The 27,904-nt window shown below is 53.0% G+C and overlaps 14 protein-coding genes across 14 annotated transcripts; 7 read left to right on the forward strand and 7 right to left on the reverse strand.

Moving 5' to 3' along the window:
- Positions 1 to 12: 12 nt before the first annotated feature.
- BJX68DRAFT_278420 (putative isoamyl alcohol oxidase) lies at positions 13 to 1,885 on the reverse strand (the record flags this gene model as incomplete). The annotated part of the gene is made up of 2 exons (XM_071048529.1): positions 13 to 1,357; positions 1,416 to 1,885. The coding sequence occupies 2 exons, from the start codon at positions 1,883 to 1,885 to the stop codon at positions 13 to 15; spliced, it is 1,815 nt and encodes a 604-aa protein (XP_070895012.1).
- Positions 1,886 to 2,603: 718 nt separating this feature from the next.
- Positions 2,604 to 4,126, reverse strand: BJX68DRAFT_278422 (FAD-binding oxidoreductase; the record flags this gene model as incomplete). The annotated part of the gene is made up of 3 exons (XM_071048530.1): positions 2,604 to 3,451; positions 3,515 to 3,638; positions 3,697 to 4,126. Coding segments are annotated over 3 exons (1,402 nt in total), but the record flags the coding sequence as incomplete, so codon positions are not given.
- A 460-nt stretch (positions 4,127 to 4,586) lies between these two features.
- BJX68DRAFT_270745 (SDR family NAD(P)-dependent oxidoreductase) lies at positions 4,587 to 5,401 on the forward strand (the record flags this gene model as incomplete). The annotated part of the gene is made up of 2 exons (XM_071046752.1): positions 4,587 to 5,095; positions 5,146 to 5,401. 2 exons carry the CDS (start codon positions 4,587 to 4,589, stop codon positions 5,399 to 5,401), a joined length of 765 nt encoding a protein of 254 aa, XP_070895014.1.
- A 439-nt stretch (positions 5,402 to 5,840) lies between these two features.
- Positions 5,841 to 8,055, reverse strand: BJX68DRAFT_278424 (putative salicylate hydroxylase; the record flags this gene model as incomplete). Its single annotated transcript, XM_071048531.1, has 3 exons — positions 5,841 to 6,778; positions 6,838 to 7,756; positions 7,810 to 8,055. 3 exons carry the CDS (start codon positions 8,053 to 8,055, stop codon positions 5,841 to 5,843), a joined length of 2,103 nt encoding a protein of 700 aa, XP_070895015.1.
- A 744-nt stretch (positions 8,056 to 8,799) lies between these two features.
- On the reverse strand, positions 8,800 to 9,348 carry BJX68DRAFT_257832 (cupin domain-containing protein; the record flags this gene model as incomplete). Its single annotated transcript, XM_071043417.1, has 1 exon — positions 8,800 to 9,348. One exon carries the CDS (start codon positions 9,346 to 9,348, stop codon positions 8,800 to 8,802), a length of 549 nt encoding a protein of 182 aa, XP_070895016.1.
- Positions 9,349 to 9,572: 224 nt separating this feature from the next.
- On the forward strand, positions 9,573 to 10,497 carry BJX68DRAFT_270748 (SDR family NAD(P)-dependent oxidoreductase; the record flags this gene model as incomplete). The annotated part of the gene is made up of 4 exons (XM_071046753.1): positions 9,573 to 10,076; positions 10,129 to 10,236; positions 10,281 to 10,361; positions 10,411 to 10,497. The coding sequence occupies 4 exons, from the start codon at positions 9,573 to 9,575 to the stop codon at positions 10,495 to 10,497; spliced, it is 780 nt and encodes a 259-aa protein (XP_070895017.1).
- Positions 10,498 to 10,588: 91 nt separating this feature from the next.
- On the reverse strand, positions 10,589 to 13,226 carry BJX68DRAFT_278425 (C6 transcription factor RegA; the record flags this gene model as incomplete). The annotated part of the gene is made up of 5 exons (XM_071048532.1): positions 10,589 to 10,861; positions 10,895 to 10,984; positions 11,015 to 11,423; positions 11,454 to 13,046; positions 13,105 to 13,226. The coding sequence occupies 5 exons, from the start codon at positions 13,224 to 13,226 to the stop codon at positions 10,589 to 10,591; spliced, it is 2,487 nt and encodes an 828-aa protein (XP_070895018.1).
- Positions 13,227 to 14,263: 1,037 nt separating this feature from the next.
- Positions 14,264 to 15,649, forward strand: BJX68DRAFT_270750 (uncharacterized protein; the record flags this gene model as incomplete). The annotated part of the gene is made up of 1 exon (XM_071046754.1): positions 14,264 to 15,649. One exon carries the CDS (start codon positions 14,264 to 14,266, stop codon positions 15,647 to 15,649), a length of 1,386 nt encoding a protein of 461 aa, XP_070895019.1.
- A 791-nt stretch (positions 15,650 to 16,440) lies between these two features.
- BJX68DRAFT_270751 (putative MFS transporter) lies at positions 16,441 to 18,259 on the forward strand (the record flags this gene model as incomplete). The annotated part of the gene is made up of 4 exons (XM_071046755.1): positions 16,441 to 17,030; positions 17,104 to 17,819; positions 17,870 to 17,974; positions 18,045 to 18,259. The coding sequence occupies 4 exons, from the start codon at positions 16,441 to 16,443 to the stop codon at positions 18,257 to 18,259; spliced, it is 1,626 nt and encodes a 541-aa protein (XP_070895020.1).
- An 883-nt stretch (positions 18,260 to 19,142) lies between these two features.
- BJX68DRAFT_244876 (SDR family oxidoreductase) lies at positions 19,143 to 20,380 on the forward strand. The gene is made up of 3 exons (XM_071041397.1): positions 19,143 to 19,256; positions 19,308 to 19,746; positions 19,814 to 20,380. Exons 1-3 carry the CDS (start codon positions 19,226 to 19,228, stop codon positions 20,244 to 20,246), a joined length of 903 nt encoding a protein of 300 aa, XP_070895021.1. The 5' UTR covers positions 19,143 to 19,225; the 3' UTR covers positions 20,247 to 20,380.
- A 217-nt stretch (positions 20,381 to 20,597) lies between these two features.
- Positions 20,598 to 20,939, forward strand: BJX68DRAFT_270753 (uncharacterized protein; the record flags this gene model as incomplete). Its single annotated transcript, XM_071046756.1, has 1 exon — positions 20,598 to 20,939. The coding sequence occupies one exon, from the start codon at positions 20,598 to 20,600 to the stop codon at positions 20,937 to 20,939; it is 342 nt and encodes a 113-aa protein (XP_070895022.1).
- A 370-nt stretch (positions 20,940 to 21,309) lies between these two features.
- On the reverse strand, positions 21,310 to 22,736 carry BJX68DRAFT_257838 (uncharacterized protein; the record flags this gene model as incomplete). Its single annotated transcript, XM_071043418.1, has 6 exons — positions 21,310 to 21,682; positions 21,751 to 21,781; positions 21,833 to 21,900; positions 21,948 to 22,065; positions 22,115 to 22,511; positions 22,566 to 22,736. 6 exons carry the CDS (start codon positions 22,734 to 22,736, stop codon positions 21,310 to 21,312), a joined length of 1,158 nt encoding a protein of 385 aa, XP_070895023.1.
- Positions 22,737 to 23,166: 430 nt separating this feature from the next.
- On the forward strand, positions 23,167 to 24,950 carry BJX68DRAFT_244879 (S-adenosyl-L-methionine-dependent methyltransferase). The gene is made up of 5 exons (XM_071041398.1): positions 23,167 to 23,584; positions 23,641 to 23,767; positions 23,825 to 23,948; positions 23,995 to 24,452; positions 24,499 to 24,950. The coding sequence occupies exons 1-5, from the start codon at positions 23,315 to 23,317 to the stop codon at positions 24,807 to 24,809; spliced, it is 1,290 nt and encodes a 429-aa protein (XP_070895024.1). The 5' UTR covers positions 23,167 to 23,314; the 3' UTR covers positions 24,810 to 24,950.
- A 42-nt stretch (positions 24,951 to 24,992) lies between these two features.
- BJX68DRAFT_270756 (uncharacterized protein) lies at positions 24,993 to 27,378 on the reverse strand (the record flags this gene model as incomplete). The annotated part of the gene is made up of 7 exons (XM_071046757.1): positions 24,993 to 25,132; positions 25,188 to 25,271; positions 25,323 to 25,373; positions 25,427 to 25,669; positions 25,724 to 26,053; positions 26,114 to 26,210; positions 27,085 to 27,378. 7 exons carry the CDS (start codon positions 27,376 to 27,378, stop codon positions 24,993 to 24,995), a joined length of 1,239 nt encoding a protein of 412 aa, XP_070895025.1.
- Positions 27,379 to 27,904: the final 526 nt, after the last annotated feature.

The raw sequence follows: 27,904 nt of genomic DNA on the forward strand, positions 1-27,904 counted from the left end.
GCTAGTCATACCCTAGTTACTCTTGCAGAGCCGCCCGGTATCAAGGTCATAATCCCACTCATCGCTTCCGACGCCCGACAGAACAAAAAGACTATAGCTCGGATCATACTTGGCCTTGATTTCCACTAGGTGGTCGTAGTTCGATCCGTAGAAATCCTGCTTGAAATTGGTGGTGTATGGATTTGCTTCGTTCATGTACGCTCCTGAATCCGGGGACCACTCTCTCCACATCTCCTCCTTGGCCTCGGTCCGTCGAGCAGCCCTCTGCAGTGCTAGTTTAGGCGAGCCGGCTGCTTTCGAGTCGACAATCGCACCGTTGGAGATGAAATGGAGATATGCCGAGCGCCAGGCGGGAAGTAGCGCCCCCCAGTCTTCTTCGCACGTGTTTCGAACACCTGGTCCACCCTGAAGCCCGATTGTCGCATATGTCCCGGCGGTGGTATTTTGCGCATGCATCGCGATCTTCAAGTACTCCTTCCGTTTCTCACGAGGTGTATCAACAAGTTCAGCCCGGCCGAGCAGGCGGCTAGACACCAGGCTCTCACCTCCCGCTGCCTCGCTGCCAGAGATGGCATTGTAGAACGAGGAATAATTTCCGGCGTTCGATGCAGAGAATGTCACGCTGATACTGCCGCTTCCGCCAGCTGCTCTGGTTATGGTGGCTAGCACTGGATTCACCAAAGCCTCCATGGCCGCGGGGGTCGAGTTGAATGACCAGAAGACCTGTGTAACAACCACTCCGGTTGTGGAGTGATTGAGGGATCCGAATGACATGGCTGTTTCACCAACGGCCACCATGGCAGCACCTGCCAGTCCGGCATCCATGAGGTCCGGGAGCGCAGAGAGATGGGCCACGGCGGCATCCCAGGATGCCTCTGCACTTCCATTGGTGCCATCATCCTTGGGCGCAATGAGAAGATTTCCCATGACCACATTTCGGGGGACTGGATGGTGTCTGATGACATACTCGGTGACCACACCGTACAAGCCAGGGCCACCGCCACGGAGCGCCCAAAACAGGTCTTGATTCTGGGCGTGGTTGGCCAGCAGAATCTCGCCTCTCGTCGTGATAACTCTCATCTGGAGAACATGGCTCGCAGCAAGACCGTAGGTGCGGGTAACTGGACCATGGCCACCGCCCTGGATGTATCCACCGAGCCCGACGCTCGGGTCTTGGCCGGTAGTCACGACTCTGCCCTGCTCGAGGGCCATGTCGAGAACGTTGCCCCATTGCTGGCCACTGCCGACAATGTACACGTCTTCAGAAGCGTTGGTAGATGGGTTCCGCCAGGATGTGTGCCGTTCCAACTTGCGTAGGTTGTAAGTCCAAATAGACAAGGAAAAGGCGCCGCTCGACCTTGATGGAGATAATATCTTAGTTTAAGCGACGGCTTCTCTCGATAAGCTCGACGTACCTTCCATTGAGATCGTGGCCCGTTCCTTTTACAACGACGCGGATATTCCGATCTGCCGCCCACTTCAGCGCGGTCGCAATTTGCTCTTCACTAGTGGCATTCACGATATACTGTGGAAAGCCACCAATCGAGCATCCACGCCCAGCGACGTAAGCCGAGTCACTAGGAGGCAGGCAAGAGTTGTTTGCGTAAACCGGGTAGTTGATAGCCTCCGGGAACCGGGATTGCCAGGCAGCGTTAGCCCAGTTCGACTGGACAGTGCTGCAGTTGACCGGCGAATCAAACGGATTACCGGTCCAGCAGGAGGATGCCACTGGGATGGTGCTGAGGAGCTGACCATTGATGGAGCTGTTGAGGGATGCCCAGTCTGCATGAGACGGCCATTCTGCGTCGTATGGTGTTATCTTGCACAATGGGGAAGCATATGAAATAGTTGCAAGCAGCAGTGAAAGGATGATAGTCAGGGACATGGCGAAGAAAGGTAATGGTATCTAGAGAAAAAACAAAGAGCCAGCATGGTGGAAGAAAGCCTTATATGCAGGGGAGAGAGAAAGCATCATGACAACAGGGGTCCACTGCCCTAGCGATACACAAAATCAATACGTCCATGTCGGTGGAATGCGATTAACCACTTCTATCAACCTTGCTAGGCAGATGTCCAACATGTTGAAAAGTGGAAACTACGAACCAGTGAAGAGGATACAATCTAACCCATACGCTTGACTGATCTGCGCTGAGGCTTTGCCGCCCCACTCGTGTTCGTTTTTTGATTACCGGAACAAGAAGCACATGGAGAGAGTGGAGTGCCAGGTTGGCAGCCAGATCTCCTGATGAAGAACACGCGCTTTACAACGGCCGTGTTGATCTAGTGCTCTCTACCCAGGCAGCAACCAAAAAAATTCGAACAAGCCATACCGGATAATTCAACCTTTGGCACCAAGGAGTGTCCTCGGAAGACTCTTGACAGAGATCATGACACACTGGACGAAGAAAGCTATGTTACTAGACTTTCTGTAACCTCGTCTTATTTCCAAGATGCATTCCCTGGTGCGTCATCATGTTCTAACTCATCCCCTACCAGGACCAACATAAATAAGGAGCGCTAATGCACTGACACTCCAGCATAGTATGGTAGAATAGACTCTATATACTTCCGGCTGTCCAAAAAGCATGCTGCATGTACCTCATCTATGGTCGCTCTTCGTCTTTGTTCATAGCCTCCCACTCATGGACATTCTCCAGACCCCTTGTCCCGGAAACATCGCCCTTGTCCAAATACCCACATATCCTTCCTGCAGGATCCCATTTTTTGCGAATCTCCCTCAGACGATCTGCGTTAGTTGGAGCCCAGTATCTTGTCTGCCGCTCCTGAAAATCCGAGTCCCCCAGATAAGCACCCACAGAATGCCGCTCTACTCGCTGCATCACATCCTTCACCCAGCCCTGACACCGGGCATCATCTTCCTCATCTTCCCAGACGGCATAGATAGCAAAGTAATGATCCGAATGCACACTGAGCGCCATATCCGACAAATCCCGGCGACTGCAGGGATCCATAGCGTACCAGAGCACAAAGGCCTTGCGATGCGGCAGTGTGGTGAATGCTTCTTCGAGCACCTTGGGCACATTGGCGTCGTTCTGGAGATAGGCGTTGTCGACGCAGTAGCGGTGGCCCTCGGGGTTAGCCTTCTTTTGTGATACGTATTGGCCCGCAAGACTGTCCTCCTTACAGACCCATTCGTGGATCGCACCCTCTGGTCTGGATTCATGGGCTGGGGCAAGGACTGCTTCTGCCTCTTCCGCGGTATACTTTAGTGTGACGAATAGGATGAAGAGGCAGATCTCATCTCTATTCTCTGGATACAAGCCGACGGCGACAATCTCGGTATCCTTGTCGAATGTAGGGGTAACGCCAACAATCCAGTTAAATGCTTCGTGGTATTTGCTCAGAGGATACAAATATCCGGAGGATCGGAATCCGTGCTTAGGATACTGTATCAAGTCCAGGTGGTATTTTGTGACGACGGCAGGGAAACCTGTAGTGCCATGGGTTAGCTGCCACAGTCGCTCAATTGCAAGGAGATGTAAAGGAGCCATACCTGGCCCAGACCCGCGAGCCGCCCAGTATAAATCTTCATTTTGTTCTTGATTGCAGTGTAGCGCCTCCCCGTTGGCGGTCACCACATCGATCGCCTTGACTCTCTCGCATGCCCAACCCCATCCCTAGAAGATATTAGCTCGTTTGCGTGGATGCAGGAGACCAATATATCCAGCCTCATACCCGGCAATTCCAGCCCATCCCACCCTGCAGTAGAAACCCGCCAAGCCCAACATCTGGACAATGCCCACCAGGGAACATCAGCCCATACTCCTCGACCAACATCCCGTTCAGTTCCCGGCCCGTAACACTAGGCGTCACCTGTGCGACTCGATTCTCGGAATCCACAGTCCACTGTTTGAAGTTGCCCAGATCAATCAAGATCGATTCATCGCGTACACTCCACGCCGCCCAGGAATGGCCGCCGGAGCGGACAGCGACGCGGCAGTTTCGTTCTTTAGCGAGGGTAACTGCTGCAATGATGTCCTCCACGCAGGTTGCTTTCACGACGGCGAGGGGGTAGCGTTTCGGTCGACGGTGGTTGAATACTCGGCCCACGCGGGCTTCTTCGTAGACGGCCGGGTCAGCCGAGTCGCGCCAGATGATTTGCATGTTTAATTGAAAGCTTTGATGAACGGTCTGTAGGGTTGATCATGTCTGCCTAGATGCGTTGTCCCTGAATGCAAGAGTTAAATACGATCATCTGCTCGTCTCCAACATGTCTAATTCCGAATTCCGAAGTGGAGCCGAGAGCAGAACCAGATCGCGGGGATATGGGCTGACTGGCAAATGGCCCTGCTCTCTTAGAAGATGGTCATGGTCCAGGCTCACCCTGATGATGGGTCTGCCGAGGGGATTAGAGTTCAGTCGGAGCATGAGCGATACGTAATTTGTGTGGGCAGTGCGAGATGTGCCGGCGACCACGTTCGGGGCCCCAGCCCCTCCGGATCTATTCCGATCTACCGGTAATGCATTGGCGCTGTGCGGGGTATATGATTCGCACAAAATTCCCACAGCGACCAGAGAAGTAGCGACAGTTGCAACTCACACTATCCACCGCCGCGTTAGACAACATGGTCGAGCAAACACTTGCTGGCAAAGTAGCCATCGTCACCGGATCATCGTCGGGCATCGGCGCAGCCATTGTACGAGAACTCTCATCTCGGGGAGCCAACACGGTCATCAGCTATCCATTTCCAAACCTAAAGGATGAGGCGGATGCCGTCGTCGCCTCGCTTCCATCTCCGGCTATCGCTGTGCTCAGCGACATGGCACAAATCGAGACACCACAGAAGCTAGTCGATGCCGCGTTAGCACAATGGAACCGCATCGATATTCTTGTCAACTCAGTGGGGTTGGCCGTCAACAAACCATTTGAGGATCAAACATTGAAGGACTGGGACCTGCTTGTCAATGTCAATGGGCGAGGTACATTCCTCATGACGCAGACTGTTCTACCACATCTTACCAAGGGCACGGGACGGATCGTCAATATCGCCAGTATATCGGCTCGAGGGCCGCCGCCGAATCAGACGATATATGCAGGAACGAAAGGGATGGTCGACTCATTCACAAAGTGCTGGTATGCATCTTAATCCCCAACTACGAATACCGTTACTCACAATATACCAGGGCAAAGGAACTGCCTCCCAAATACGGCTGCACCGTCAACTCGGTCAGCCCGGGTCCAACTCGAACGGAAGGCTTTGCCGCCGCGGGCGAGGAGCAGATGAAGGTCCTCCAGCCGATTATCGATCAAACGCCTGTTGGACCGCGGATGGCGCAGCCGGATGAGATTGCTTACGCCGTAGCATTTCTGTGCGAGGAAAGGGCGCGATGGATCAATGGGGTGCATCTGATTGCATCGGGGGGGTTGTTTATTGACTAGAAAGCGGTCGTAGTGCGTGAATCAACATTATCTTGATCGATTATCATATTCTACTTAAGTTTTATTCCCCGTAAACCAAAATTCATCTTGATTCCGGGAAGTCTACGCAAAGTGCGTTGGCTGTCGGTGGATATTACTCGACGCGTCAACATGAGGATAAAATATGTTGGGCTTAAAAACCAATACAAGGCGGTGCCAACGAGGGAGAATCTGAATCTTTTTCGGCACTCGCATAAGCGACCAGCATGGTTCGAATATATTCGCGGATCTACGAAGCTGCCCGGGCTCGGACGGTTGGTCAGAATGCAAAATACCGCGCCAGGTTTACTAGATGGACATGGCTATTCGGTTGTTTCATTTATTGAGCACTCTATGACATGTACCGAGCTGGCTGGCCCATCTCTACGCCGGGACATAACTCAAGTATCGAGACCTCCGCCTACTCAATTGGCGCAGCCCCCGACACATCAGGAACCCCCGTCCCCTCAACAACTTTGGCCCCAACAATCTCAAAGACAGGAACCTCCGCCAACCTTGAAATAACATGATGGAGAGTCGGCAGCTGCTCCCAGTCCAGCGGATCAATCTGAATACTCGCCTTTTTCGTCGTGTACACCTTTTGCGGCCGTGGGGTTGGCACAGCCTTGGCGAACGCGTCGAAGATCGCATACTCCTCCGCGGCGACGTTCTTGTTCTCGCGGCCGGTCTTTGGGATGTATTTGTATGCGAGGATTCCGGCGTCGGCTTCGCCGCTTAGTGCGCCGGTTGTGGTGGAGGGGTCGACTTCAACGAGGTCTTCTAGGAGGAAATTGCCCCATAGTGCGCCTTCCCATCCTGTGCGGATGCGGTACGAGTGCGAGCGCCGATAAACGTCGACAGAGGTGTACAGCTTCGGCATACCGAGTTCCTCTCGGCCGGAGACAATGGGATCTGTCAGGGACTCGAACAGGATCGGCAGGTATGTGCCCTGGACAACGGACCCATCATCCTTGACATATTCAACACCGTGAACATACAGACCAATGTGCTTGTACCCGGATCCACCAAGCCACTCCATTTTCCCCAGCGTGGTCTGCGAGAATGAAGCGTAAGCAACAGTCTCCGGCGAAGTAAATCGCCAACCCTTGCGACCAGGCGGGAACAGATTCTGCAGCACCGTTCGCGACGTCTTGAACTTGATTGAGGCGGTCGTGAAGGTAGAGTTTGTCCCGTCGCGTGGCACACCTAGATGCGTCTGGCGTGGACCTGGCATGGGTCCGAATGCAATCGGCATGCGCCAGTACGGGTTGGGGATGCGGTTCCATGTCCACTCCCGCAGCCTTTGGGTCGAGTTGTCGAACTCGTCGTGGCCGAAGTTGTAGTTTGCAAAGCCATACACTGTGGCCATGAGGTTAGCTTCTGTTCCCATCGCTATTCCAGATGCGTTCGTCACTTACTGTCCAGATCGTCGTCCCCGGTACGATCTTCGCCAATCAGCCGCGAGAATCCCTGAATGCGAGTGGCGCGCTCATGGCGGATGTCGTGGTAGAGCTTTAGGCGCTCGTGTACCTCAGCAACGGGCGTGTCCTTACCCAGGACAACAGAGAGAGAGATTGCATCTTCGATGGCGATACCTCCGCCCTGACCTTGGTGTGGCAGGAAAGGATGCGCCGCATCGCCCAGCAGCGCTAAGCGATGGTGATGCCACTGCGGAATGACATCCATGTCGAGGAGCCTCCACACCTTGACAGTCTGTGGACCGGCTTTGCCCAGGAGAGAAAGAATGGCCGAGTCGAACCCCTTAAAGATATGCAGCATCTTGTCCAAGTTGCCCTGTTGCCCCCAAGTGTCGTCGCTCTCTGCCGCAGATTCGGCTTCGGGATGGATGGCAACGAAGTTTAGAACAGTGTTGTGCGAGGTGGGATACATGATGATACGTCGATCGCTACCGTACCAGATGCTCAGCTGGCCCTGATGCTGGACAAGCCTCGCTGTGATCGGATCACTTAGGGCCGCGTCCTTGGAGACTAAGAATCGGAACGCGCTTTTGCCTCGACACGCTGCTTTCAATTGGCCACCGGGTATCGCATGCCGGGTCACCGAGTGCACACCATCCGCACCAACCACCACATCGCCCTGGACCTGGGTACCATCCTGAAGCGTGATTGTCGCAGTCTCGGCATCGACACATGCAATCCGGGATCCTGTATGGAGTGGAACAGCGGGATACTGTTCTGTGGCAGTCGTGACAACACGCTTCAAGTGGTTATGCAGGTCGATGCGGTGCGCAAGAAGCCAGGGATGAAGCCACTTCTTATTTGAGTCGGTCAGTTCCATCTCCCTTCGCAATTCACCAGTGGCATTATACTCGACAAGCTGGGATCGAATTAGTTAGCCGATCTACTTCGACTCGTTGGAGAATAGCTTACTCGTTCCATAGGATTCGCACCAAATTCCTCTGCAAAAATTCCCAGGCGCCGGAGAATGCCATTGGCGTTAGGGGCTAGATGGATGGCTGCCCCTGTTTCAGTCGCAAGGTGCGACTGCTCAAAAATCTGAATGTCATGTCCTTGATTGCGCAAAGCGATGGCTGCGGTCAATCCGCCAATGCCAGCACCAACGATCAGGACCTTGAGAGGTCTGATTTCGGGATCAGCTCCGTTTGTGATAGTCATGGTATAATCCAAGAATGCAGAATGCTCAAGCGCAGGATCAAAATCAGTGGCATATGGATGTTGCAATAAATGTCAATCCCCAAAAGTGATGCATGGTCGTCTGTCCTCTCCAATGGGAGCCCGTCGGACAGTTCGGGGACCAAGTGGGGGATATCGGGACCACATCGGGAGGCAAGCTCAACCTCGGTCAGACGTTCGGACAATACTAGTTTACGAACCAACTAGAATATAGAGTATACTGAGAATTATGTCTTGCGAGTATGTGTGTAGAACGTCGAGTATTTGGGAAGTTCCCCGCGTCGGTCTTGATATATATTCCCTTAAGGGCGTGGTTCAAGCGGTTGACTAGCGTCAGGTCGTCTCCCTACTATCAGCTACGTCAGGTATCAAATAGGATAATAAAAGTCACTGGTCATTAAGGAAGAACAGGGTATCTGCTAGATACAGGATATTTAAGCTCATCGGGTCACCGCTACTTACTAACTTCAAGCGTTTGTAGAACCTTCTCCTATCGACCTTACCCCGCGGTAGTGCACCCGTTCAAACGGAATGCTCAGCTACCTCCAGATCGCTACGGGAGGTCGACACCTACATGCTAGTAGATTGTGTCCAAGCAAATACTGGAATTACTAAAAGAGAGACAGCCCATGTATTTACCGACCCTCTAGGTACAGCATGAATGAATCTAATATCCCAATCCCTCAGTATCCCGAGAGGGGCTTTGTATGCCTAACTAGACGAACTTCATTTCGACGGCCTGACATCATCCATCCCACCCCCATAATCCTCCTCCAAATCCTTCCCATTGACCTGAATTGGCTTCGCCTCCTGCAAAACATACAGCATTCTTGCCCACGTCGTCTTACTCGGATTCCTCCACGCATGGTTCGTCCCCCGCTGCACAGCGATATCACCCCGCTTCAACAACCGCGTAGCACCCGAGTCCAGCACAAGCTCAACCTCTCCTTCGAGAACAACCCCGTAATCTAAACTGACCGTACGGTGCATGGGAGAGATCGAGCCGGGGTTCATGTCGACAACGCGCAGGACCGTTCCGCCGGGGATCGTGATGCCCGGAAGGTCTTTGAGGTAGGACTGGTATACGTCGAGGTCCTTGTCATCGCTGAGTTCGACGGGTATCTCGTTTGTGGCGTAGCCTAGGGAGAAGCGTGCGCCGTTGGCGAGCTGTTGCCATTGGAGGGAGTCTGGTAGCTGCTCCTGAAAGCCAGTGACGCCGTTGGTGTCGTGGGTGGTGATGTACCGGTTCAAGGGGCGGAGGCCGTTGTCTTCCATGTTTGAGGTGTAGTTGTTGCGTCCTTTGATGAGATAGAAGATTTAAATTGATAGTGGGTTGCAGATGAAACAAGCGTGCAGGTATTGGGCACTCGGTGAAATAAGCTGAGAGGGATAGAATGTGGAGCCGAAACGAACTCGGAGCGTGCGGATACGTCGGATAAAGAGGATATACAATGTGAATCCCTCCTTGTTACTCTCGATATTCCAAATTGAAGTAAACGATGAGCTTGCCCAAAGTCGCATTAATCACCGGAGCCTCGCGTGGCGTTGGCGCAGCTGTTGCAAGAGCCCTTGCGGCCCAATGCGACACGCGCGTTGTCGTCAACTACCACAGCAATGCATCGGCTGCGAACCAGCTGCTCGACGAGCTCAATAGAATACAGGATTCCTCGTGTAATGGGGCTTCCAGAGATCCAGGGCCATGGTTCATCGCGATTCAGGCCGACACATCCAACCGAGAGCAAATGGCCAGTCTAGTCCAGCAAACAATCAATCAGATGGGCCGACTGGATATCGTCGTCTCAAACGTTGGCTGGACACGAATGACGGATTTCATGAACCTCGATGAGGCGGATAGCGAGGCCGACTGGGATCGATGCTTCGATGTCAACGTCAAGAGCCATTTCCGGCTCTTCCGGGCCTGTCAACCTCATCTGGAAGCTAGTGAGGGAGTTTTTATCGCGACTGCAAGTGTAGCGGGGGTGAAGCCGAGTGGAAGCTCATTGGTATGTTTCCTCCCATTTTCCTACTCCAGTGCCAGTGCTAACACCCGAATAGCCCTACGCGGTGACCAAGGCGGCGCTTATCCACCTTGTCAAGAGTCTCGCGATCATTGCTGGTCCGAAAATCCGTGTAAATTCGGTGTCACCTGGTGTGCTAATGACAGTGAGTTTATCCATGGCGCTGAGGAATAAGCTAACAGAACAAAGGACTGGGGGCGAGGCTTCCCGACTGAAAAGATAAAGGCAGTGGAGGAGAAGAATGTGTTGAAGCGGCTTGCCACACCAGAGGTACGTTGTATCCTGCCTTTCGTTGGCATCACTACTGACCGTGTGACAGGATGTGGCAGAGCAGGTCCGATTTCTCGCGACCTCTCGATCGATTACTGGGACGAACACCGTCATTGATGCTGGGTTCAGTCTTTAGCTGAAAATAGAAATGAGGATTGTCTCGACGTAAAGTAAGGATCATATGAAGTAGATAATCTTCCATTTCGATTAGAGTGATTAAAGACACATTATGAAGCTATCGCCTGGCGCGACCAAGCGGTCACCTCGAGTAGTTTCTGCAGGGCATGTACAAGACATTCCACCAACGGAGGCTCACCTGCATCTGGACCACTATGGTTATCATGCATGAGTTGGATTGCCATTATCAAGACTGCCGTGGGATCCCACAGGTCCACAAAGCCTCCCTCGGGCGACCATCCATGCAACATTGGCCTACCCCGTCCGACAGAGATAAAGCGCTGGATGTGGTCGGTTCCGTCGCCATCAATCCAGATTGATTCCTGTCCAGCTGAAAGAGTAGTATAACTTCCTACGGCCATACCGTACGCCCACAGCGCTAGTGTTGCTTGGTAGAGAGCGACGGCAGCGAAATCCCGTAAAGATTGCGGGCGAAAACCCCGAACCTCGCGGACGATTTGTGCCGCGTGCCATACGGCAGTTCGACCATCTTTGCTCGCTGCCCATGCGGCTATTGGTTGTGGGATCTGTCCCAGCGTCTCTGGCTGTTCCAGCCCCGTGGCAAGGAGCCGGACCTCTTCAAGGGACGTGTGTAGGTGCATCAGAGTGCTATTCCAGTATAGCGATGTCTCGTTTCCGTATGCGACCTTGAAGTAGTTGAGCATCTCGGTGAGCTGCTGGTACCGGGTTGCCATAAGAAGCCCGGCGGACCATGATCGGGGAGGCGTGCTGGTATTTGCACTGCCGGTGAGCAGGCTCATCTGCCGGTATTCCCAGCTCATACCCCACAGAGCCTGGAGGACAGCCGTGCAGGAGAGATTCATGTCGATGATTGCGCGATGACTCTCGAGGAGGTCCATGTTCATCACACATTCCGTCAGTGACCTTGGATGGGAACCAGGTTGAGCCTCGGACTCCTGGAGACAGAAGATATCCCGCCATTGTTCCGCGGTAGGTGCGTTCCACAGCGTCGAACAACTGGGAAGAGAAAGGGATAGCTCAGCATATGAGATGAGCGGACCCGTCAAAAGCACCGTCGAGCACTGGGTATCGTGCTGCCATAATCTATAAACAAGCCTCTTATTTGACTCGGCGCGTACCCAAAGCCTCCACTTGCTCTCCAGCCTCTGCCCTGAATCGCTGGGGTGCACGGTGATTCGCGGGTACCTGGCTGCGTCGAATAACCCCCGGCGTCGGATGATGGTAATCAATGCGTGGCGCTCGCTCTCACACAACTCCATCTTGCGACTGTTGCCACTCCAGAGGCCAATCTCCAGATCGATGAGAAAGGCTTGCTGTAATTCGAGATCTTTAATCAGGGTGTTATCTCCCTCGTACACAGCGGGCAGCTCATGGCGTAGGACCGCTTGCATCGCGTACCCTAGTTTGCGCAACGCCGGGTCGGGGGTGAGGACAGCTCCTGCGGCCGCCATTGCCAGTAATAGTTCTGGGCGACATGTTTTAGCTGAGAATGTGCCTTGATGGATCCACTGACGAGGGCTGGCGAAGGGCACTGTTAGGTAGTAGCGAATAAGGCGATCAAGGAGCTCGGGTGACGGGAAGGAAGCCGCGTTTAGCAGAAATGGCTTTGGCATCTGGCTAAGGACCATGCTCAGAATCTTATCACGCGATGCCAGGTTGACACAATCGCCATGATGGGGGCCGACCTCCATGTTCAGGAGACTCTGCGGCGTGGCGTCGTGGCCGTTCTGTCCGCTGAGCAGCAGGTTGGCGTGCTCAGCATACCCATTATCCTGTGCAGCAGGCACGAAGCGCCATCGTATCCTCTGGAATGATCGCTCCTCTTTCGCTGCTGGATCCGGCTCAACGACCTCGCCTCCAATTGTTTCCCCTAACGGTTCGACTGTCGATACCGTAGCCGCTTCGTACTCAAAAGGAGCTCGCGCATTGTAAGACTCGAGGAAGCTCAAATCCAGTACGCTGAGATCGAGGTTCGTCTCCAAGCCGAAGGTGACAAGCTCTCCTCGCGAGACAGGAAAGTCGTAATCCAGTGAATCAGTTACGTCCGAAACTATCATGTGATTATTTGCTCCCGTCTGTGGAATCGCCTCAGTGTCACCATGCTGCGCCAGTATTTGCGGAGATTGCAGGGAGGTCGTGGACGGCAAGCAACCCGCATCTCCAGACGGGTCTGTCTGTATCTGTCCATCCCCCGTCGCCACAGTGGTAATTGGCGCGATAGCCTCGCAGGATCTGCCCGGTAGGGTACAAGGAATCTCTCTCCTCTGACATCGACGACAGGGTTTCTCATCGTCACAGCGCAAATGATCCACGGCGCAGGCCTCGCAGGCCTTGGATGCTCGAGAGGGCGCAACATTGGCTCCACCGCGCCGTCGCTTCGCCGGGGTGGCCTCTCTCTGCGGGTTGTGGAGGGCAGAGTGCCGTGACAATAAGTCACTATGTTTCTTAGCTGGAGATTCGGCTATATTGGAAGAGACCTCACACGCGACCGAATCGTTTGTTGCACACTGAGCAGCGGTAGGGCTTCTCTTGGGTATCTGCCGAGGTCAGTCAGCGGATCGGATGCGAGGGCCCGAAATTTAACATACGCGATCGGACGTGGCGTCCGAGGTGGTCGATGCGTGTAAACGACTGCGAGCAGGTCCCGCACTGGAAGAGGTTGGAACTGTTGCTCATGGTGCCCGATGGGGGGCTCGGGGATGCCATTTTTGATCACCACGAAGAAACAGTGAGTGAACAAAATGAATTATAATCCCGACAGCGATTGATGAGCTGCACTTCCCCGCCTTTCCTTCGCTGTCGGGATGTGGAGAGCCAGTCACAAGCGCTGGATGCACCATCGGAATTAACCAGCACGTGAACCGGAATTGTGATTTAAGCTCTCGTCCATAATTTTAAAGGATGGATCGAGGCCTTCTGGACCAATGCCAATAGCCTGCGGGGGTTGCTGCAACGCCACCCGGGATTGCATGGATCGCTGCTAATTCCGAACCTGATGCTGCGTCTAAGCCTCTACGGCTCACGTAACGGGGAGTTCGAGCTCCACTTGCCACCTGCGAGCTGGGGAAACTGCGGGGCTAATAGCCCTGGTCCCTGCTTGAGAGTTGTTCACTGTCATGGCGCAAGTAGAGCGTAAGCTCGTCCACTGCAAGCTTTCAGGTTGATCTAATTCGCACGGATTAACCCCGTACGCTATCTTATTGCCGTCGTATAGACGCCCCCGTTTTCAGAACTGTGCCGCTGCTGCAGCGTGGTCGGTGAGAAGGACCAATGTCTCTCAAGTTGCGGGCGCTTTGTCTAGCATTGAGTGCCTGAATAGCACTGGGCCTCTCCTAAGAAGGAGTATTTTCTCCGAGGTTATAATAATAGTCAGAGAGGACTTTACCACCACATCAAGGTACACCTTAGCGTCCCGTGTATTATAGCAGTATGAGCATGCATCTGTCGCGGATGACTGGCCTGAGGAGTACCTGCGGAATGAATATAGTAAGACCTGACAAGTTGGCTAGCCACGCGTCCTTGGATATGATATCCTACCAGGGCAGTCGGGACCGCTATCCAAACCGCAGCCTAAGCTCAGAGTAGCTGCACGGGACAGCCCCTATTACCCCGGATAGTCTCGTAGTATACAATCGTTAACGAAGTATATAAGGACGCTGGTGGACTACATTAGGACATTGCCACTACATTGGAAGCTGCACAGCAATCTGCACATATTCCAATCCAGCAGGTTTACTACCAGTATGGCTTCCAAGTCTCTTCTCCTCCTCTGTCTCACCCGGCTTGTCCTGGGCTCGATATCCATTTTCGATCCCAGCGACTACGTCAACATGTCCTCGGATGTGGAGGACAATGCCCTCCTGGCAGATTATACGACTGACGGTGGTGGCCCGATGTATCTGATCGACGACATCGCCGGCCAGTACACTTACCGTGATACCTACGTTGAGCTGGACCACGAGACCCTGTCCGTCGATGCCAACGACACAAGTGTACTGCTCATCACCGAGGGCAGCAATGTCAATTTGTCCCATGTTGATGTTGTCAAGCGAGGATACTCCACCTGGCTCAACCAAGCGAGCTTCTTCGGCACCAACGCAGCTCTGAACATTGCCAATGGCTCTACTTCTCATATCTCAGACTCAAACATCACTACACACAATGGCGCAGCCGGAATCTTTGCGTATGGAACCGGTACAACCGTCCATGTGAGCAATACGGACTTTTACAGCTCGGGGCCCGTCTCCCACGCTCTGTACGCTGCGGGCAACGGGACCATCTACGCTTCGAACGTGCGCTCCTACGCTGGCGGAAACCGTTGTTCTACCTTTTCCGGCGACAGTCCAGCTGGATACATCTACGTCTCCGACTCGGTCTCCCACACGGCTGGAATTGGAAGCGCCACATTCTACGCCCTCGGTGAGATCCATGCTAGCAACGTCGTGGGACACTCTGAGAAGGCGCCCGGACTCTTCAGCGACGGGGCACAAAAGGCTGTTTTCGAAAACGTCGACCTCACTGCGGGCTTACTGGCTGGAACTGTCATGTTTTCGTCGTCGGTGCGGCGGACTGGAGCGTCCCTCTCCTTCACCAACTCTCGACTCACCACCTTGAAGGAGGATATGCCTGCCCTGTGGTTTGGCAACGTTGTTGCAGAGGCTAATTTAGTGGCAACAGAGTTGAACACCACTTCCGGCATCCTCCTCGTCGCAAATACCTCCCAGGTAACTCAGGCGTTTAACTACTTTGCTGGCGTGGAAGAGAACTCATCCATCCAGCCTGCCGAAGTCTCTGTTACTGTGGCCGAATCCACCTTCCAGGGAGACATCGTGGCATACAACGGCAGCTCAATCGCCTGGAACCTCACTGATCACTCAACGTGGATTGGCTCCGCCTACCTTAAGGGCAGTGGATCAGCTACCTTCAGCATTTCGGTCGACGACACCTCTACCTGGACCTTGACGCGGGATGTGACTGTGGACGAGTTCACCAACGACGATCCCAGAAACAAGAACATCCGCTCCAAAGGCTTCAATATTCACTACAACCCGTCTGGACCGAAGAATGCCTGGTTGAAGTCTAAGACGGTTACCTTGCCTGGTGGTGGGAAACTACGTCCCCGTGCTTAAATGTAGTATGATCAGAGGCAGGTCAGAGATAACTGGGAGATGGGGACGTGGTTAGCTAATGTCTGGGGATAGTGCTCTAGCTCAGGGGCCCCGGCGAGCATTGATAATTTCCACATTGGTAGCTAGATAAATGCAGTGAAATTGGGCTATGCCACATATCATTGAGGGCTATAACTTGCTGTTGCAGATCCGTATATACCACGTATACTGATTTATTTCCTATTCTCGCCTAGATCAAAGGAACTATACATGCTTAGAGTCATGTCATACGCCACAAAAAGCGTTATTTTGTCTCTTATTGAGGAGTATCGCACTCCGAGCTGCACTAAGAACGCCCATGGTCTGCCTCGACGCAGTAAATCTTTAGTGCGAGCTTAGAGCCTTCAGTTGTTTCCGGCCGGAATTATGTCTTCGAGCGTCGTCCTAGGACCCTCGGGATTGCTCGTACTCGCCCCGGTTGCCTAAAAGCAGAAGCTCAACCAGCTGCCGATGACTCGGGCCTGCAGCCCTACCCCGCTTCCGAATGTCCCCCACGTCTCGGGACGATAGCACCAGATTCTGGTCCAGGATCCTGCCCCGGATTCTTCCCCACCTGGACGTCCCGTCCCAGTGGAGTATAGTTGAGGCTACTATGGACTAAGGTTGCTTGTGTACGTAGCCTGGAATATTGAGAGGGGTTGCGAGCCGTTTATCATATGGGGAAGAGTCCCTCTCGACTTCGCTCCTGTAAAACCCTCCAATCTCCCAGTCACCGTTCCTCGCAAACATCGGATCAACCTACCTTTTCGACGATGGACGATAAAAACATGGAGGACGTGGTCCATGTCGAGGACAGCCAGTCTCACAGTCGGATCCACTTGCACAACTTGGGCCACGTTCGTCTTCGCCATGAGCACACCAACGAGATCATCCTGACCCCGACTCCATCCCTGGACCCCAATGATCCCCTCCGCTGGTCTACCGGCTACAAGATCTACATCGCCATCCTCGTCTCGTTTGCCATGGTCATGTGCAACTTCATGGCCGCCGGCCCGACCGTCGCCATGGTTGAGATAGCGACTGATTTCAAGCAGGGGGGTGACACCACGCTGACGGACTGGATCAGTCGGGCAGCGTACTTCTTCAACAACAGTGCCTTGTTGCAGGGTGTTTCTTGCCTCTTCTGGGTCCCACTGTTGAATAAATACGGTCGGAGGCCTGTCTATATCTCTGCATATATTCTCTATTTCTTCATGATCTTGGGAGCTGGGTTGGCCAAGACATACGCAGCAGAACTCACGACCCGCACTATTCTCGGTATTGGCGCTGGGGCTGGAGAGTGCCTGGCTCCAATCACGATTGCTGATGTGTTCTACCTTCATCAAAGAGGATATGGCATGGCGTGAGTGTTCCCATTTCTCTCTCCTTTCTCTGGACAATCCTACCAGTCAGGCAATACTAACGGCTCTTGAAAGTGTTTACAACGCTGCTCTAAGTGCAGGAGTTGCCTTTGGCATCATCATCTCGGGGCTCATCACCATCAACTATCACTGGCGCACCATCTACTGGGTCGGGGCCGCCATGGTCGGTGCCCTGATTGTGGTCGTCATCTTCTTCTTCCCTGAAACAGCCTACCGACGCGTTGGAAACCCCCTCGCCGAACGCTCCGCCGACATCCAGAAGGAACCGCCCGCCAACCATTTGGAATCTGCCTCGATCCCCCCAATCCCCGAGAAAGAAAGCTACATCCGCAGCCTACGCTTCTGGTCCGGTGAGATCTACACTGATGAATCCTTCTGGCGCATGTTCGTCCGTCCGTTCGGGCTTATCCTCATACCACCCATCTTCTGGGCGACGATTGTCATGTCCGTCACGATTGGATTCCTCGTCGCCGTCGTCTCCAACTTTGCCTCGGCGTTTAGCACAACGTACGGTTTTGAGGCATGGCAATCGGGCCTGTGCTTTATATCCGGCATGGTGGGCTGTTTTCTGGGAACATTTGCCGGAGGGCCATTCTCCGATTGGGTCGCTGACTACTTTACTAAACGCAACGGGGGTATCCGCGAGCCTGAGATGCGGCTTCCGGCGATTGCGCTGAGTGTTGTCTGTGCCCCCTTGTCGCTCGTCCTATACGGTTGTGGAATTGCCCACGAGTGGCACTGGATGGTGCCAACTCTTGGGCTAGGGCTTCGTAAGCTCAGAATCATTCATCTGGGTACGACATTCAGCTGATACATCCAGTTTCATTTTCCATCACCCAAGGAACAAACGTCTCCTTCGTTTACTGCATCGACTCTTTCCGCCCCGTCGCCGGCGAAGTAACCGTCACCCAGTTGGCCTTCAAATGTAAGTTGCCCTAATCCTCCCTCGCCGGGCCCATCTACTTGAACCTGAGCTTCACGACTGACACTTGTAGCCTGTTTCGGCTTCCTCCTCTCGTTCTACACAAACCCCTGGATTGAAAAGTCCGGCTACGCCGCTGCGTACGGGGCTATGGCAGGCATTTCTGGCGGCTGTCTGCTCTTCTTCATCCCGCTTTTCTTCTGGGGCAAGTCAATCCGACAAGCTGCTATGAAGTGGCCTGTAGTTCAGTTTGTGTTTTGGAAGGATGATCGCGAGGTTGGAGAGTAGTTTCATTTCTGGAGCACTTCATTTGTAGGGGGATGGTCGAATGTTCTTGACGCGGATACATGTATGTTTACGGTCGCTAGGAAAGCAGGGATAGGGGTTTACACTTGTTGAACGCTCATAGATTCCCATGAGGTCTCTCAAGCGCTACAGACCTGTATTAATGCCGTTCCTGGCTACCTAGATATCAGCCTTGATCAACGAGCGTCTAGCCGTCGACTTGTACGCAAAGCCACTGTCATCTGCTGACCGACAGTATGCCCTTGAAACACAGATATGGGCTCATTGATGAGACCGAGCTGTTGGCACGTCAATGTGGTCTATCACGATGTGCCCCCCGCAAACGCGGATTGAGAGTCCTTTGTCCCACGTCGTCTGCGATACGCCAGTTGACTTCCGACGAGGATTCAAGGCCAGCAAAATTGCGATAACTACCTCATAGAAGCCCTTGGCTAGCCCAGGTGTCCGAGGTGTATTTGGTTTTATTCCTAGCTTTGATCTATTAACGGTCACTGCAAGGGTGCCAAACAATAACGTCATAGACTCTAGCCGAGTCGAGCTTGCTGCCCCGACCTAGGACACGTTCTAGAATCTCTAGAAGCCATAATCTCTGCATCCCGCTCATAAGATGCGTAAGCAACACTAAGCTCCGGAATTTGGTGCTTAAGTGCGAGTACGCCCGGCGACTACGCATGTGGCTGAAAAGCTTGGCCGCTAGTCCGCTCACCCTCCCGCTGCGCCCGGCGGAGTGAGTGAGCCTCGCGTCAGCCCGCGGACGGCGATGAGGCCTTTGCCACTCGTTATCTCCATCTTTAATGTTATCGCCAGTCGCAGTGTATGTGAGTCGAGGAGTATATAATCCACCACGACAGTCTTCGATGGAGATCAATACCTCCCAATAACATCCATACACTGCTCGATATATATCCAGCAACAAACGATCGATAATCATCAACCAAAGTACACAACATGTCCTTCGACAAGAACTTAGTTTGGTTCAGTACGTTTAACCCCCATTTCCACATGAATAGAGGCTAACATGTGTATCAAGTTACTGGTGCCTCATCCGGCCTGGGAAAATCCATCACAAAGGCCGCATACGAATCAGGCTACCAAATCGCCGCAACAGCCCGCTCAGTCAGCGCAGTCTCATACCTCCCCGACGAGCAGCGAGTGCTCAAGGTGAGCCTCGATGTCACCTCTGGCGAGCAAATCGAACAGGCCCTTGCTGCGGCCGTCGCCCACTTTGGCCGGGTAGACGTTGTGGTTAACAACGCGGGCTACGGTCAACGAGGGGATACCGAGGCCGTTAGCGATGAGGATGCACGGCTTCAAGTAGAGACGAACTTTTGGGGTCCTGTTAGGATTACTCGCGGTGCGCTCAGGATATTTCGGGAGGTGAACCCCGCTGGTCAAGGTGGCACCATCGTGCAGATCTCGTCTGTTGGCGGGTGGGTTGGTTTTCCGGGAAATGCGTATTATCATGCGAGGTAAGATACTAATCGTTGAATACCTTAGATATGTCTCTTTGAACTTACTGACGTGGCCGCGGGACAGTAAATTCGCTCTCGAAGGCTTCACCGAATCCGTCGCAAAAGAAATGGATCCATCGTGGAACATCAAGTTCCTCATCGCCGTGCCCGGCGGTGTGAAAACCAACTTTGCAGCAACCAGCCTGAAGACGATCCCACGCCATCCGGCCTACGATACGCCCACGAGCCCGCTTACCCAGATCCTGCAGTACATCTCTCAACCTACGGCGCAGGACACTTGGAGCGATCCGGATGTATGTGCCCAGCTGCTTGTCGACACTGTCGCGAACCAAAAGGACAGACCGCTGCCGGTCAGGCTGCTCATGGGTGCGGAGACGATTCCCCTGCTTGAGGGTGATATGGAGAAGACGAGGGCGGAGATGCAGGCGTGGAAGGCTGAGACGGAGAGGTGTTCGCCCGGAGGTGGCGCACAGATGAAGTTTGGTGACAGCAAGTGAATGTGAGAATGCTCACGGTACCCCATGATCAAGAGATACTTGGTTCGAGTTGTTTGGTAATATTGTACACTACTACCTTGTTGTAGGGTCATTCTGCGCTCAATATTTAGACCAACTTGTGTTATCAGCTCCCTATGCATGAACGTCTATCAAAGCCGAACGATACTTAGCATCTCGCTGCCTCAATGCTAAGCGAGTGGGGCTACAGGTGCTGAGCTCTCTACCTCTCCACCTCCAGGACCCGGACAGCCGCCATCTCCCCTCCTTTTCTTCGTGGACTCCCGACTCGCTTTGTCTATTATCAGTCTCTTCTTTACCGCTCCCATATGGCACCATTAAAAACAAATAACAATGGCAGATGTCGAGATATATCGCAGTCCCTCTCTGGGGTGGCCCCCTGAACTAGATGACGGTAGCGACCTCCTCACAGCCATCAGGGAAAATGACCTCGACGAGCTCAACCGATACATCGCCTCGTTCCCACCTGACACTATCGTTGGCCGCAGGGAGACCTACTACGTGGACCCATTCTTTGTAGCGGCCTTTGAAGCCAAGCCGAAGTGTCTCCGTATCCTCCTTGAAGTGTACGCATCTGCTGTGGTAGGGGTCGTGGGCGTGGTCGTGGGACCGAGCAAAGACCAGGAGAATGATTTATTGTGCTTAGGAGACCAGAAAGAGCTCAAACTTTGTTGATGCTCAAGGGCATGCGGAGCCTCTTTTAAACAGCGGTCTATGCAGGAACACACGTTTGCGAAGGCTTCCTGCAGTCATGGGGAATGTACAAGTACAGTACCCGAGCCTATATTTGACTATTACTACTGGAAAGGGGATCGATAAACGAAAAATGAAGATATACCCATAGCAGAGTCCTATGAACCGCGTCGAGGACACGAATGTGGGCGAACCTCTTCAGCTGTGACGAATAGACACAACGCGTGAATCGCTTCGTTACCATCGCTCTAGTCTATTATTTCCAGAGCGCATCTATGCTATAAATGTCCTACACGGCAACACCTCCTAACGGCGTAGGCCCCAGAATGGACACTCCTACCTATACTCCATCTCACCATGAGCTCTGCCCCTCCCGATCCAACGGCCGCATCTCATACTCGACAACAACCTGATCCGTCCGCTGGATTCCATTTCTGGGTAACCGCCCCACTCCCAGTCCCTTCCCTTGCTCATCCAACGGCAGTATGTTCTCCTGACTCCCATTCTTCGTCGTATTGATATTCGTCGTCATGAGGTCCTTATCCTTCTGTCCGCTAAAGGTATGTTTCCGAACGTGGCGATTGTGTGAAGACGAGTGGGGATTGTTCCCGCTGCTCTTGTAGTAGCGCTGATGTGAGCTCCAGGAGCGTTTGCCACGGGCCATTTCGTAGAGTGGGCCGAGGGTCGGGATGCAGGAGGCCATGATTATGATGTTTGATTCGATGCTAAAAGGAAGCGGACCCGTGAGCTTTCACTGGCGCTTGGAATTATTTCTGGGAAGGAAACGGGGTACCTGGTCCAGATCACAAGGTCGGCGGTTGCATCTACATTTGGATCAGCGCCATTGTTCAATTCCGGGGGGAAGGATAGCCTACATGTCGAGTCCGAGGTATCGTAGAGACTAGGCAATTGGAAGCATTTGACGATTGCCATAGCACACGCCCTAAGTCAGTTAGTACGCGAGTTTTGGGTACCAGGTCAGTCACATACACAGCACGCATTCCCAGCGCCGCGCATAATGCCAGTTTCTTCTTCAGTGTAATTTGTAACTGTGCTAGCACAATGGTGGGGTACACGGCGAGGTATAAGTCGACGAAGCCAGATATAGCTAGACAATCCGTCAAGTTGGGTGGAAAGCAGAGCGACGCCCGACATACCTCCTGTGAAGATTGCATAACCTACAAGGATCTTTTGTGGGCGACATGTCGCCTGCCCCGCAGATAGAAGATCTATTTGCCAAAGTGCCTTGGGTGGATCGCACATGGTGAACAGAACCACGATGCAAATGGTCGAGGATACAAAAACCAGACTTGTCAGGAACCACAGCCACCATCGTTGAAACCTTCCCGGGTTCATAACGCGGTTCAAGAGTCCGGCGATTGCAAGCTTGGGCGTCGTAAACGACATGATTCCCAGCGCAAAGTCTACGTAATTGACAATCAGGATCTTGACCAGCAAGTCCATGCCCCCGTCCTGCAGTATGACCGCGGTGTGCTTTCCGTACCCGAGACCGACGTTGACTGTGGAGACGTCCGTGTAGCCTGTTAACATGACCTGAAACGTTAGCATTCGATCGACTCATAGATTGAACGTTGAGGAAACGCATACCATGGACGCTGCAATAATGTAGTCATCCAGCCCAATGTTCTTCAGCCATCTCGCTCGAATGTAGAGTCGCGCCGAGACCATCAACAGGCTCACGGTGTAAAACGCCCAGAAGATGCCCAGGATCCTGGGTCCTTTCGTCTGGCTCGCAATGTGAGGCGGAATCTCCGCCATCCTCACAGTCTCAAGTGTCTGGAGAGGGGAATGACTTGCAACAGCGGCCCGGTCGGGGGACGACAGGGACAAGGAAAAGGAGAAGCTTCCGATTGCAGATTCGCATCGGTCCGGTTGTGCCGACGACTTGATCGTCGTCGCCAGTCAGAAGGCTAAAGCCAACACGGCACGGAACGTCGCCTCTGAGCGAATTTGGCATGGATGCTGCTTCAGTGATTGGGTCTGTGAGCATTTGAGACGCCAATATTGAGGGATCCTTGTTCGCAGTGGGTCCGAGGGAGGAGATTGTCGAACGACGGGGGTGGACATCAGACTAACTGCGGCCGAAGGATCGCATCCCCGGCTTTCAAGACATTTAGAGTGGGAGTTTCCTAGTCTCCTTGCGGATGTGGATCAGCTCGATCGCTTTCACGGGTGTATTGGGCTCAGTGTAATCTACCTAGCATTGCCACTTCCTCAACAGGGAATGGTGTTGTCGCTGGCATGATTTGGCCCTGGTCAGGGGTGAGCCATTGTTTCTCAATCTCAATTCCCCCTCACTCTGGACACATCTCAGTTCAAACACAGTTAGGAACATCATGAGACACGAAGCAACCTCTTCAGGCGGCGGTGCCAATGGCTGGGAGAAGCAGATTGCCAACGGAAAACCGCCGACGATGGAAGAGCTCGCAGTGTCCCCAAATGTGCGGAGTCAGATCCCGAGTCTCCTTCAGAAGGTCGCTTCAGGCGGTTATGAGTATCTCGCGACAGGCGATCAAGCACGCTTGAAACTGCTTGAAGAGGCGCGGGCATTAGTGTATGCTCTCGAAACACCCCGGGAGGCAATTATACGCCACTGCTGGTCCGAGGTGCGTGGTTCCTGCTTTCCTTGTTCTCCCGGGTCAGATTTACCAACACACTATAGGCGACGAGTTACGCGGCACTCGAGACTGCCGTCGCCTTGCAACTATTCAATGCCTTGGGAACCGACGATCAACCAAAGTCGGTGGTGGAGCTCGCGAACGCGACAGGATCGGATCCGGCGCTGTTAGGTGTGTAGATCGTGGAGTCAGTCCGCTGTGGGTCGATCTAACGATCGCGCTTCACAGGGCGTATCATGAAGCATCTCGCCGCAATGGGTGTCATCACTGAAACGGGCAGCGACGAATATCGCTCGACTGGGTTTTCGAAGGTCCTAACTGTCGACAAGTATAGCGATGCCTTTCCGCTCATGTAAGTTAGCCGACGCCTTAGGATGTATAGCGACTCATGCATGCAGGACATCGCGCTTTACGATGGGAATCCTCGCGCTTCCGGAATTCTTGGAGAAGACCAACTATCGTAATCCGACGAGCGCAACAGAGACAGCGTTTCAACTGGGCTACAAGACGGATATGGGGTTCTTCGGCCACCTCCAGCAGGAGCCACTTACGGCAAAGCGCTTCAACAACCACATGGGTGTCTACGCCCAAGGACGCGTCCGCTGGATGGACCCCGGATTCTATCCGGTTTACGAGCAGCTCATTGCTGGTACGGAGATGAGCGATAATGATGTTCTTCTAGTTGATGTCGGGGGGAGCTTTGGGCATGATCTCTTGGACTTTCGTCGCAAGTGGCCTGATGTCCCCGGGCGACTGGTCCTGCAGGACCTGCCCGAGGTTGTGGCGTCAGTCAAGGATCTGCATCCAACCATCGACGTGACGGCTCATGACTTCTTTACTGAGCAGCCAGTCAAGGGTACGTTCTCCCTCGCCTCCTGAGAAGATGCACTAACAATGCACAGGTGCCCGCGCATACTACATGCACTCGGTTCTCCACGACTGGCCCGACGAGCTCTGCGGCAAGATCCTGGCCAACCTCGTCGCAGCTATGAAGCCGGGATACAGCAAGATCCTCATCAACGAGAATGTCATCCCGGACACCGGGGCGTATTGGGAGACTACGAGTCTCGACTTGATCATGATGCAGATTGGTTCGGGTGAACGGACGGAGCGCAAGTGGCGGAAGCTGTTGGAATCGGCTGGATTGAAGGTTACCAATATCTGGACGGCACACCGGGGCGTGGAGAGTTTGATTGAGTGCGAGCTGGCTTGATCGTGGTGGTCTCTTTTAACCGTGCAAACATCAATATATGTTTATCCATTATATCCGATCCCACACACATGGACCTGAGAATCTGTATTATTGGTTCTTCTCCTCAGCCTTGGATGGAATAATATAAAGCGCCCTCCATACAAGCAGTTCAGTAGTCACCCATGACATGCCGTCGGACGCTGCTCAATAGACGAACTTCTCCTTCACAAGCTCCTCGCTCAAAGCCCACAATCGCTCCTCATTCTCAACCCCGGTAGCGTACCCAAACTGCTCCGGAATAGGTTTAATTTGGTTGTCGTCGTCAATGTGCGCGCCGCTGCGGTCTGATGCAGAACGTGTCAGCCAAGTATGTGTACCCAAGGATGATAGGTGAATTACCTTTGATTGACGGGTCAAAAGCTGCAATGACCATATTCGCCGCACCCTGTTGAGCTGTCTTATATTCCATCGGAATGCCGGCTACTAAACAACATTGTTAGGCCTCGAGTGTACACTACTCTTGGCAGAACTTACACATGTCATAGTCCTCCTGCGTAAGGTGGCGCGCTAGGTTTGTGAAGATGGCTTGGTCGATATTAGCGATACTTGTGGCTTATTATCGTGGACCGTGCACATACTGCCAGGATGTACACTATACGACGTAATATGCCTATCCGCAAGTACTCGAGCGAGGGCGTTGCTGAACAGGATATTCGCCGCTTTTGACTGGGCGTACGCGTGCCATTTGTTATACGGCGTCGCTTTGAAACTGAGATCATCCCATTGAATATTACCGAGCTGGTATCCCCGACTTGTCACATTCACAATCGTCGCGCTCTCGTTTAGTTGGGGGATGAGGAGGTTGGTGAAAAGAAAGGGTCCTGATATGCGTCAGCCGGCTGTACATTCGGCAATAGATTTTGACAGAGGCCGACCGATGTGATTTATCCCAAACTGCGACTCGATCCCTTCTGCTGTGAGAGCGTATGGAGGAGCCATGACTCCAGCTGAGTTTATGAGGACGTCAAATTTCACATTCAAGGCTTTCACCTGCGATACAGCTTTGCGAATAGTCTCCTGCTTTGAAAGGTCATAGGCGACCAGCTTGATATTGATATCGGCGGTTTCCGTGAGAATCGCGTCCCTTGTTTGTTGCAAGAGAGCTTCGCTTCGCGCCGTAAGAACCAAGAGGCCTGGTTTTCTCGCGGCAATTGACTTCGCCGCCTCGAACGCAAGCGATCCGGGGCTTGCCCCTGTTATAACCACTATCGAACATTCACATCAGATGGGAATAGAGAAACACTACTTAGAGTGATGTTTTTTACCATTCTTTCCTTTGATGTGCTCGCTCAGCGCCGCGGCAACGTCATCGGCGGTGTTTTCGAACTTGAACGCAGACATGATCGAGAAGGAGTTGCAAATCTGCCACGGGACAAGCCCTGTTGGGAAGAAGGGCCTTATTTATAAACACATCCATTCAGCTCAAGCCTAAAGTACGCCACCTGAAGTTCGTTAGTTGCAGAGGGAATCGATAGCCTATTGCGGGTGGAATGCGGACACTCGTGCCCGCTAGGCCGCACTTAGGACATTGTTGAGTAATCTCCTCATTTCCTAACCTATGTAGGGGGAACTTACACGGAGTTAAGCTCACTATTTCTAGTGGATATGGTTAGATGATACCCTGTTATCACACGATCAACGGACCCTGAACCAAAAACACGAGACAACAGGGTCCATCTTGCGGGACCAGCAGTAACAGTAGATTATGTTGGTGGAACTAGCAAAGAATCAAATCGTCGGGCACAAATGACTCCGTGCTTGTTGGACCACTACCTCGATACAGAGGATCATTGCCAGTCACCTCCAGGTTGCGGCAGAAAGGGCCTTCTCCATATCACTGCAACGGATGCCCGGACTCTGCCCAAGACAGACTCATCCACTGAGTAAAGCTGGATGATGTCACATCTATATCGGAGAGATAAAGTGCAACACTCCCCTCCTAAAAGGATATTGCATTGACCATGAGCGACGAACCATCATATATTATATATATTATTACATTGTAGACAATACACCATAGCTCGGAATCTGAACTTTGGCCGCCAATGAACCATCTTCATCACAGTCGGTTGTTTCACAACTGATATAGATCGTAATGACTTTGGATAGTTTTCGATGCTGTGGAAAGATTCAAATGCGTGCTGAGGCCTTCCAGATTGGCAGACCCAAGGGATGGCGCACTGCTAGCACATAGCATCATTAAGATATCCGGGGCTCCAAAATAGTAGCCACAAACATTAGCCTGATCCATCTTAGCCACTCCCAGAAAACCTAACAGTTCCGTCTGTGAGAGGAGCACCGTCCTTTCATAGCCCAGGCCATCTGCCTCCGCGCTCATCGAGCGCTTGACAGGTTCGGCTTGTTCGTGATCAAGCGAAAACGACCGCGACCTGGGCGACTGTCTATACTGGCCACGGGGATGTAATGTCGAAGTGAACTCTGGTGGCCGGAATCCAGCCTGTTCTTCCGCAGACGCCCGCTTCCGCTTTCGTGTGCGAGGGTGGACTTCGCAAGTGTCAGCAAGTGGCATGTGGTCGATGCAGCACCTTCTACCACGATCCCACCGTTGACCAAATGGGCTTGGTGATGGTTTGTGGCAGGGATGGGATTTTTGGTTCATCCATAAGGGCGTATGGAGAACGGGGACTTTCAATGATGATGTTTGCATGTAGGGTGATTTTGAATTCGTATAAACAGGAAAAGCTTGAAACTCAGGATCTTTGGAGGATGAATTTATACCTAGCACTTGATTTGATGCGGGGGCGATAGTAGTTAATATAAGTGAAGGCTAGGCCATGTGAGCGGGAAGGCAGGGACCATTCAACGCAGCGCTAATCCTGTCATTGGCGTGGCAAGCCGGGGGTGACGGAGTAGGCCATGGATCAAGCTTCACGGCCATGGCGGCTCGGGACGATCGTCTCTCCGGTTGGCCATTTGGACGAGCAGTATGCTACAGAATACCAGTGTATGCTATACCAAATGCAACTACTGCTGTATAGTGATAAGCCATCCACATCAACAAGACCTTTTCCGCCACATAACATGTTTGGAGGCGA

The sequence above is a fragment of the Aspergillus pseudodeflectus genome, assembly GCF_044049435.1.
Source record: "Aspergillus pseudodeflectus strain CBS 756.74 chromosome Unknown BJX68scaffold_52, whole genome shotgun sequence".
Taxonomy (NCBI): Eukaryota; Fungi; Ascomycota; class Eurotiomycetes; order Eurotiales; family Aspergillaceae; genus Aspergillus; species Aspergillus pseudodeflectus.

Excerpts from the sequence above, each read along its gene's own strand:
- BJX68DRAFT_244876 (XM_071041397.1), top strand. The coding sequence starts at position 19,226 with ATGTCCTTCGACAAGAACTTAGTTTGGTTCA. Across the intron at positions 19,257-19,307 it reads CAAGAACTTAGTTTGGTTCA|TTACTGGTGCCTCATCCGGC; the intron begins GTACGTTTAACC and ends ATGTGTATCAAG. Across the intron at positions 19,747-19,813 it reads AATGCGTATTATCATGCGAG|TAAATTCGCTCTCGAAGGCT; the intron begins GTAAGATACTAA and ends GCCGCGGGACAG.
- BJX68DRAFT_244879 (XM_071041398.1), top strand. The coding sequence starts at position 23,315 with ATGAGACACGAAGCAACCTCTTCAGGCGGCGGTGCCAATGGCTGGGAG. Across the intron at positions 23,768-23,824 it reads ATCGGATCCGGCGCTGTTAG|GGCGTATCATGAAGCATCTC; the intron begins GTGTGTAGATCG and ends CGCGCTTCACAG. Across the intron at positions 23,949-23,994 it reads AGCGATGCCTTTCCGCTCAT|GACATCGCGCTTTACGATGG; the intron begins GTAAGTTAGCCG and ends TCATGCATGCAG.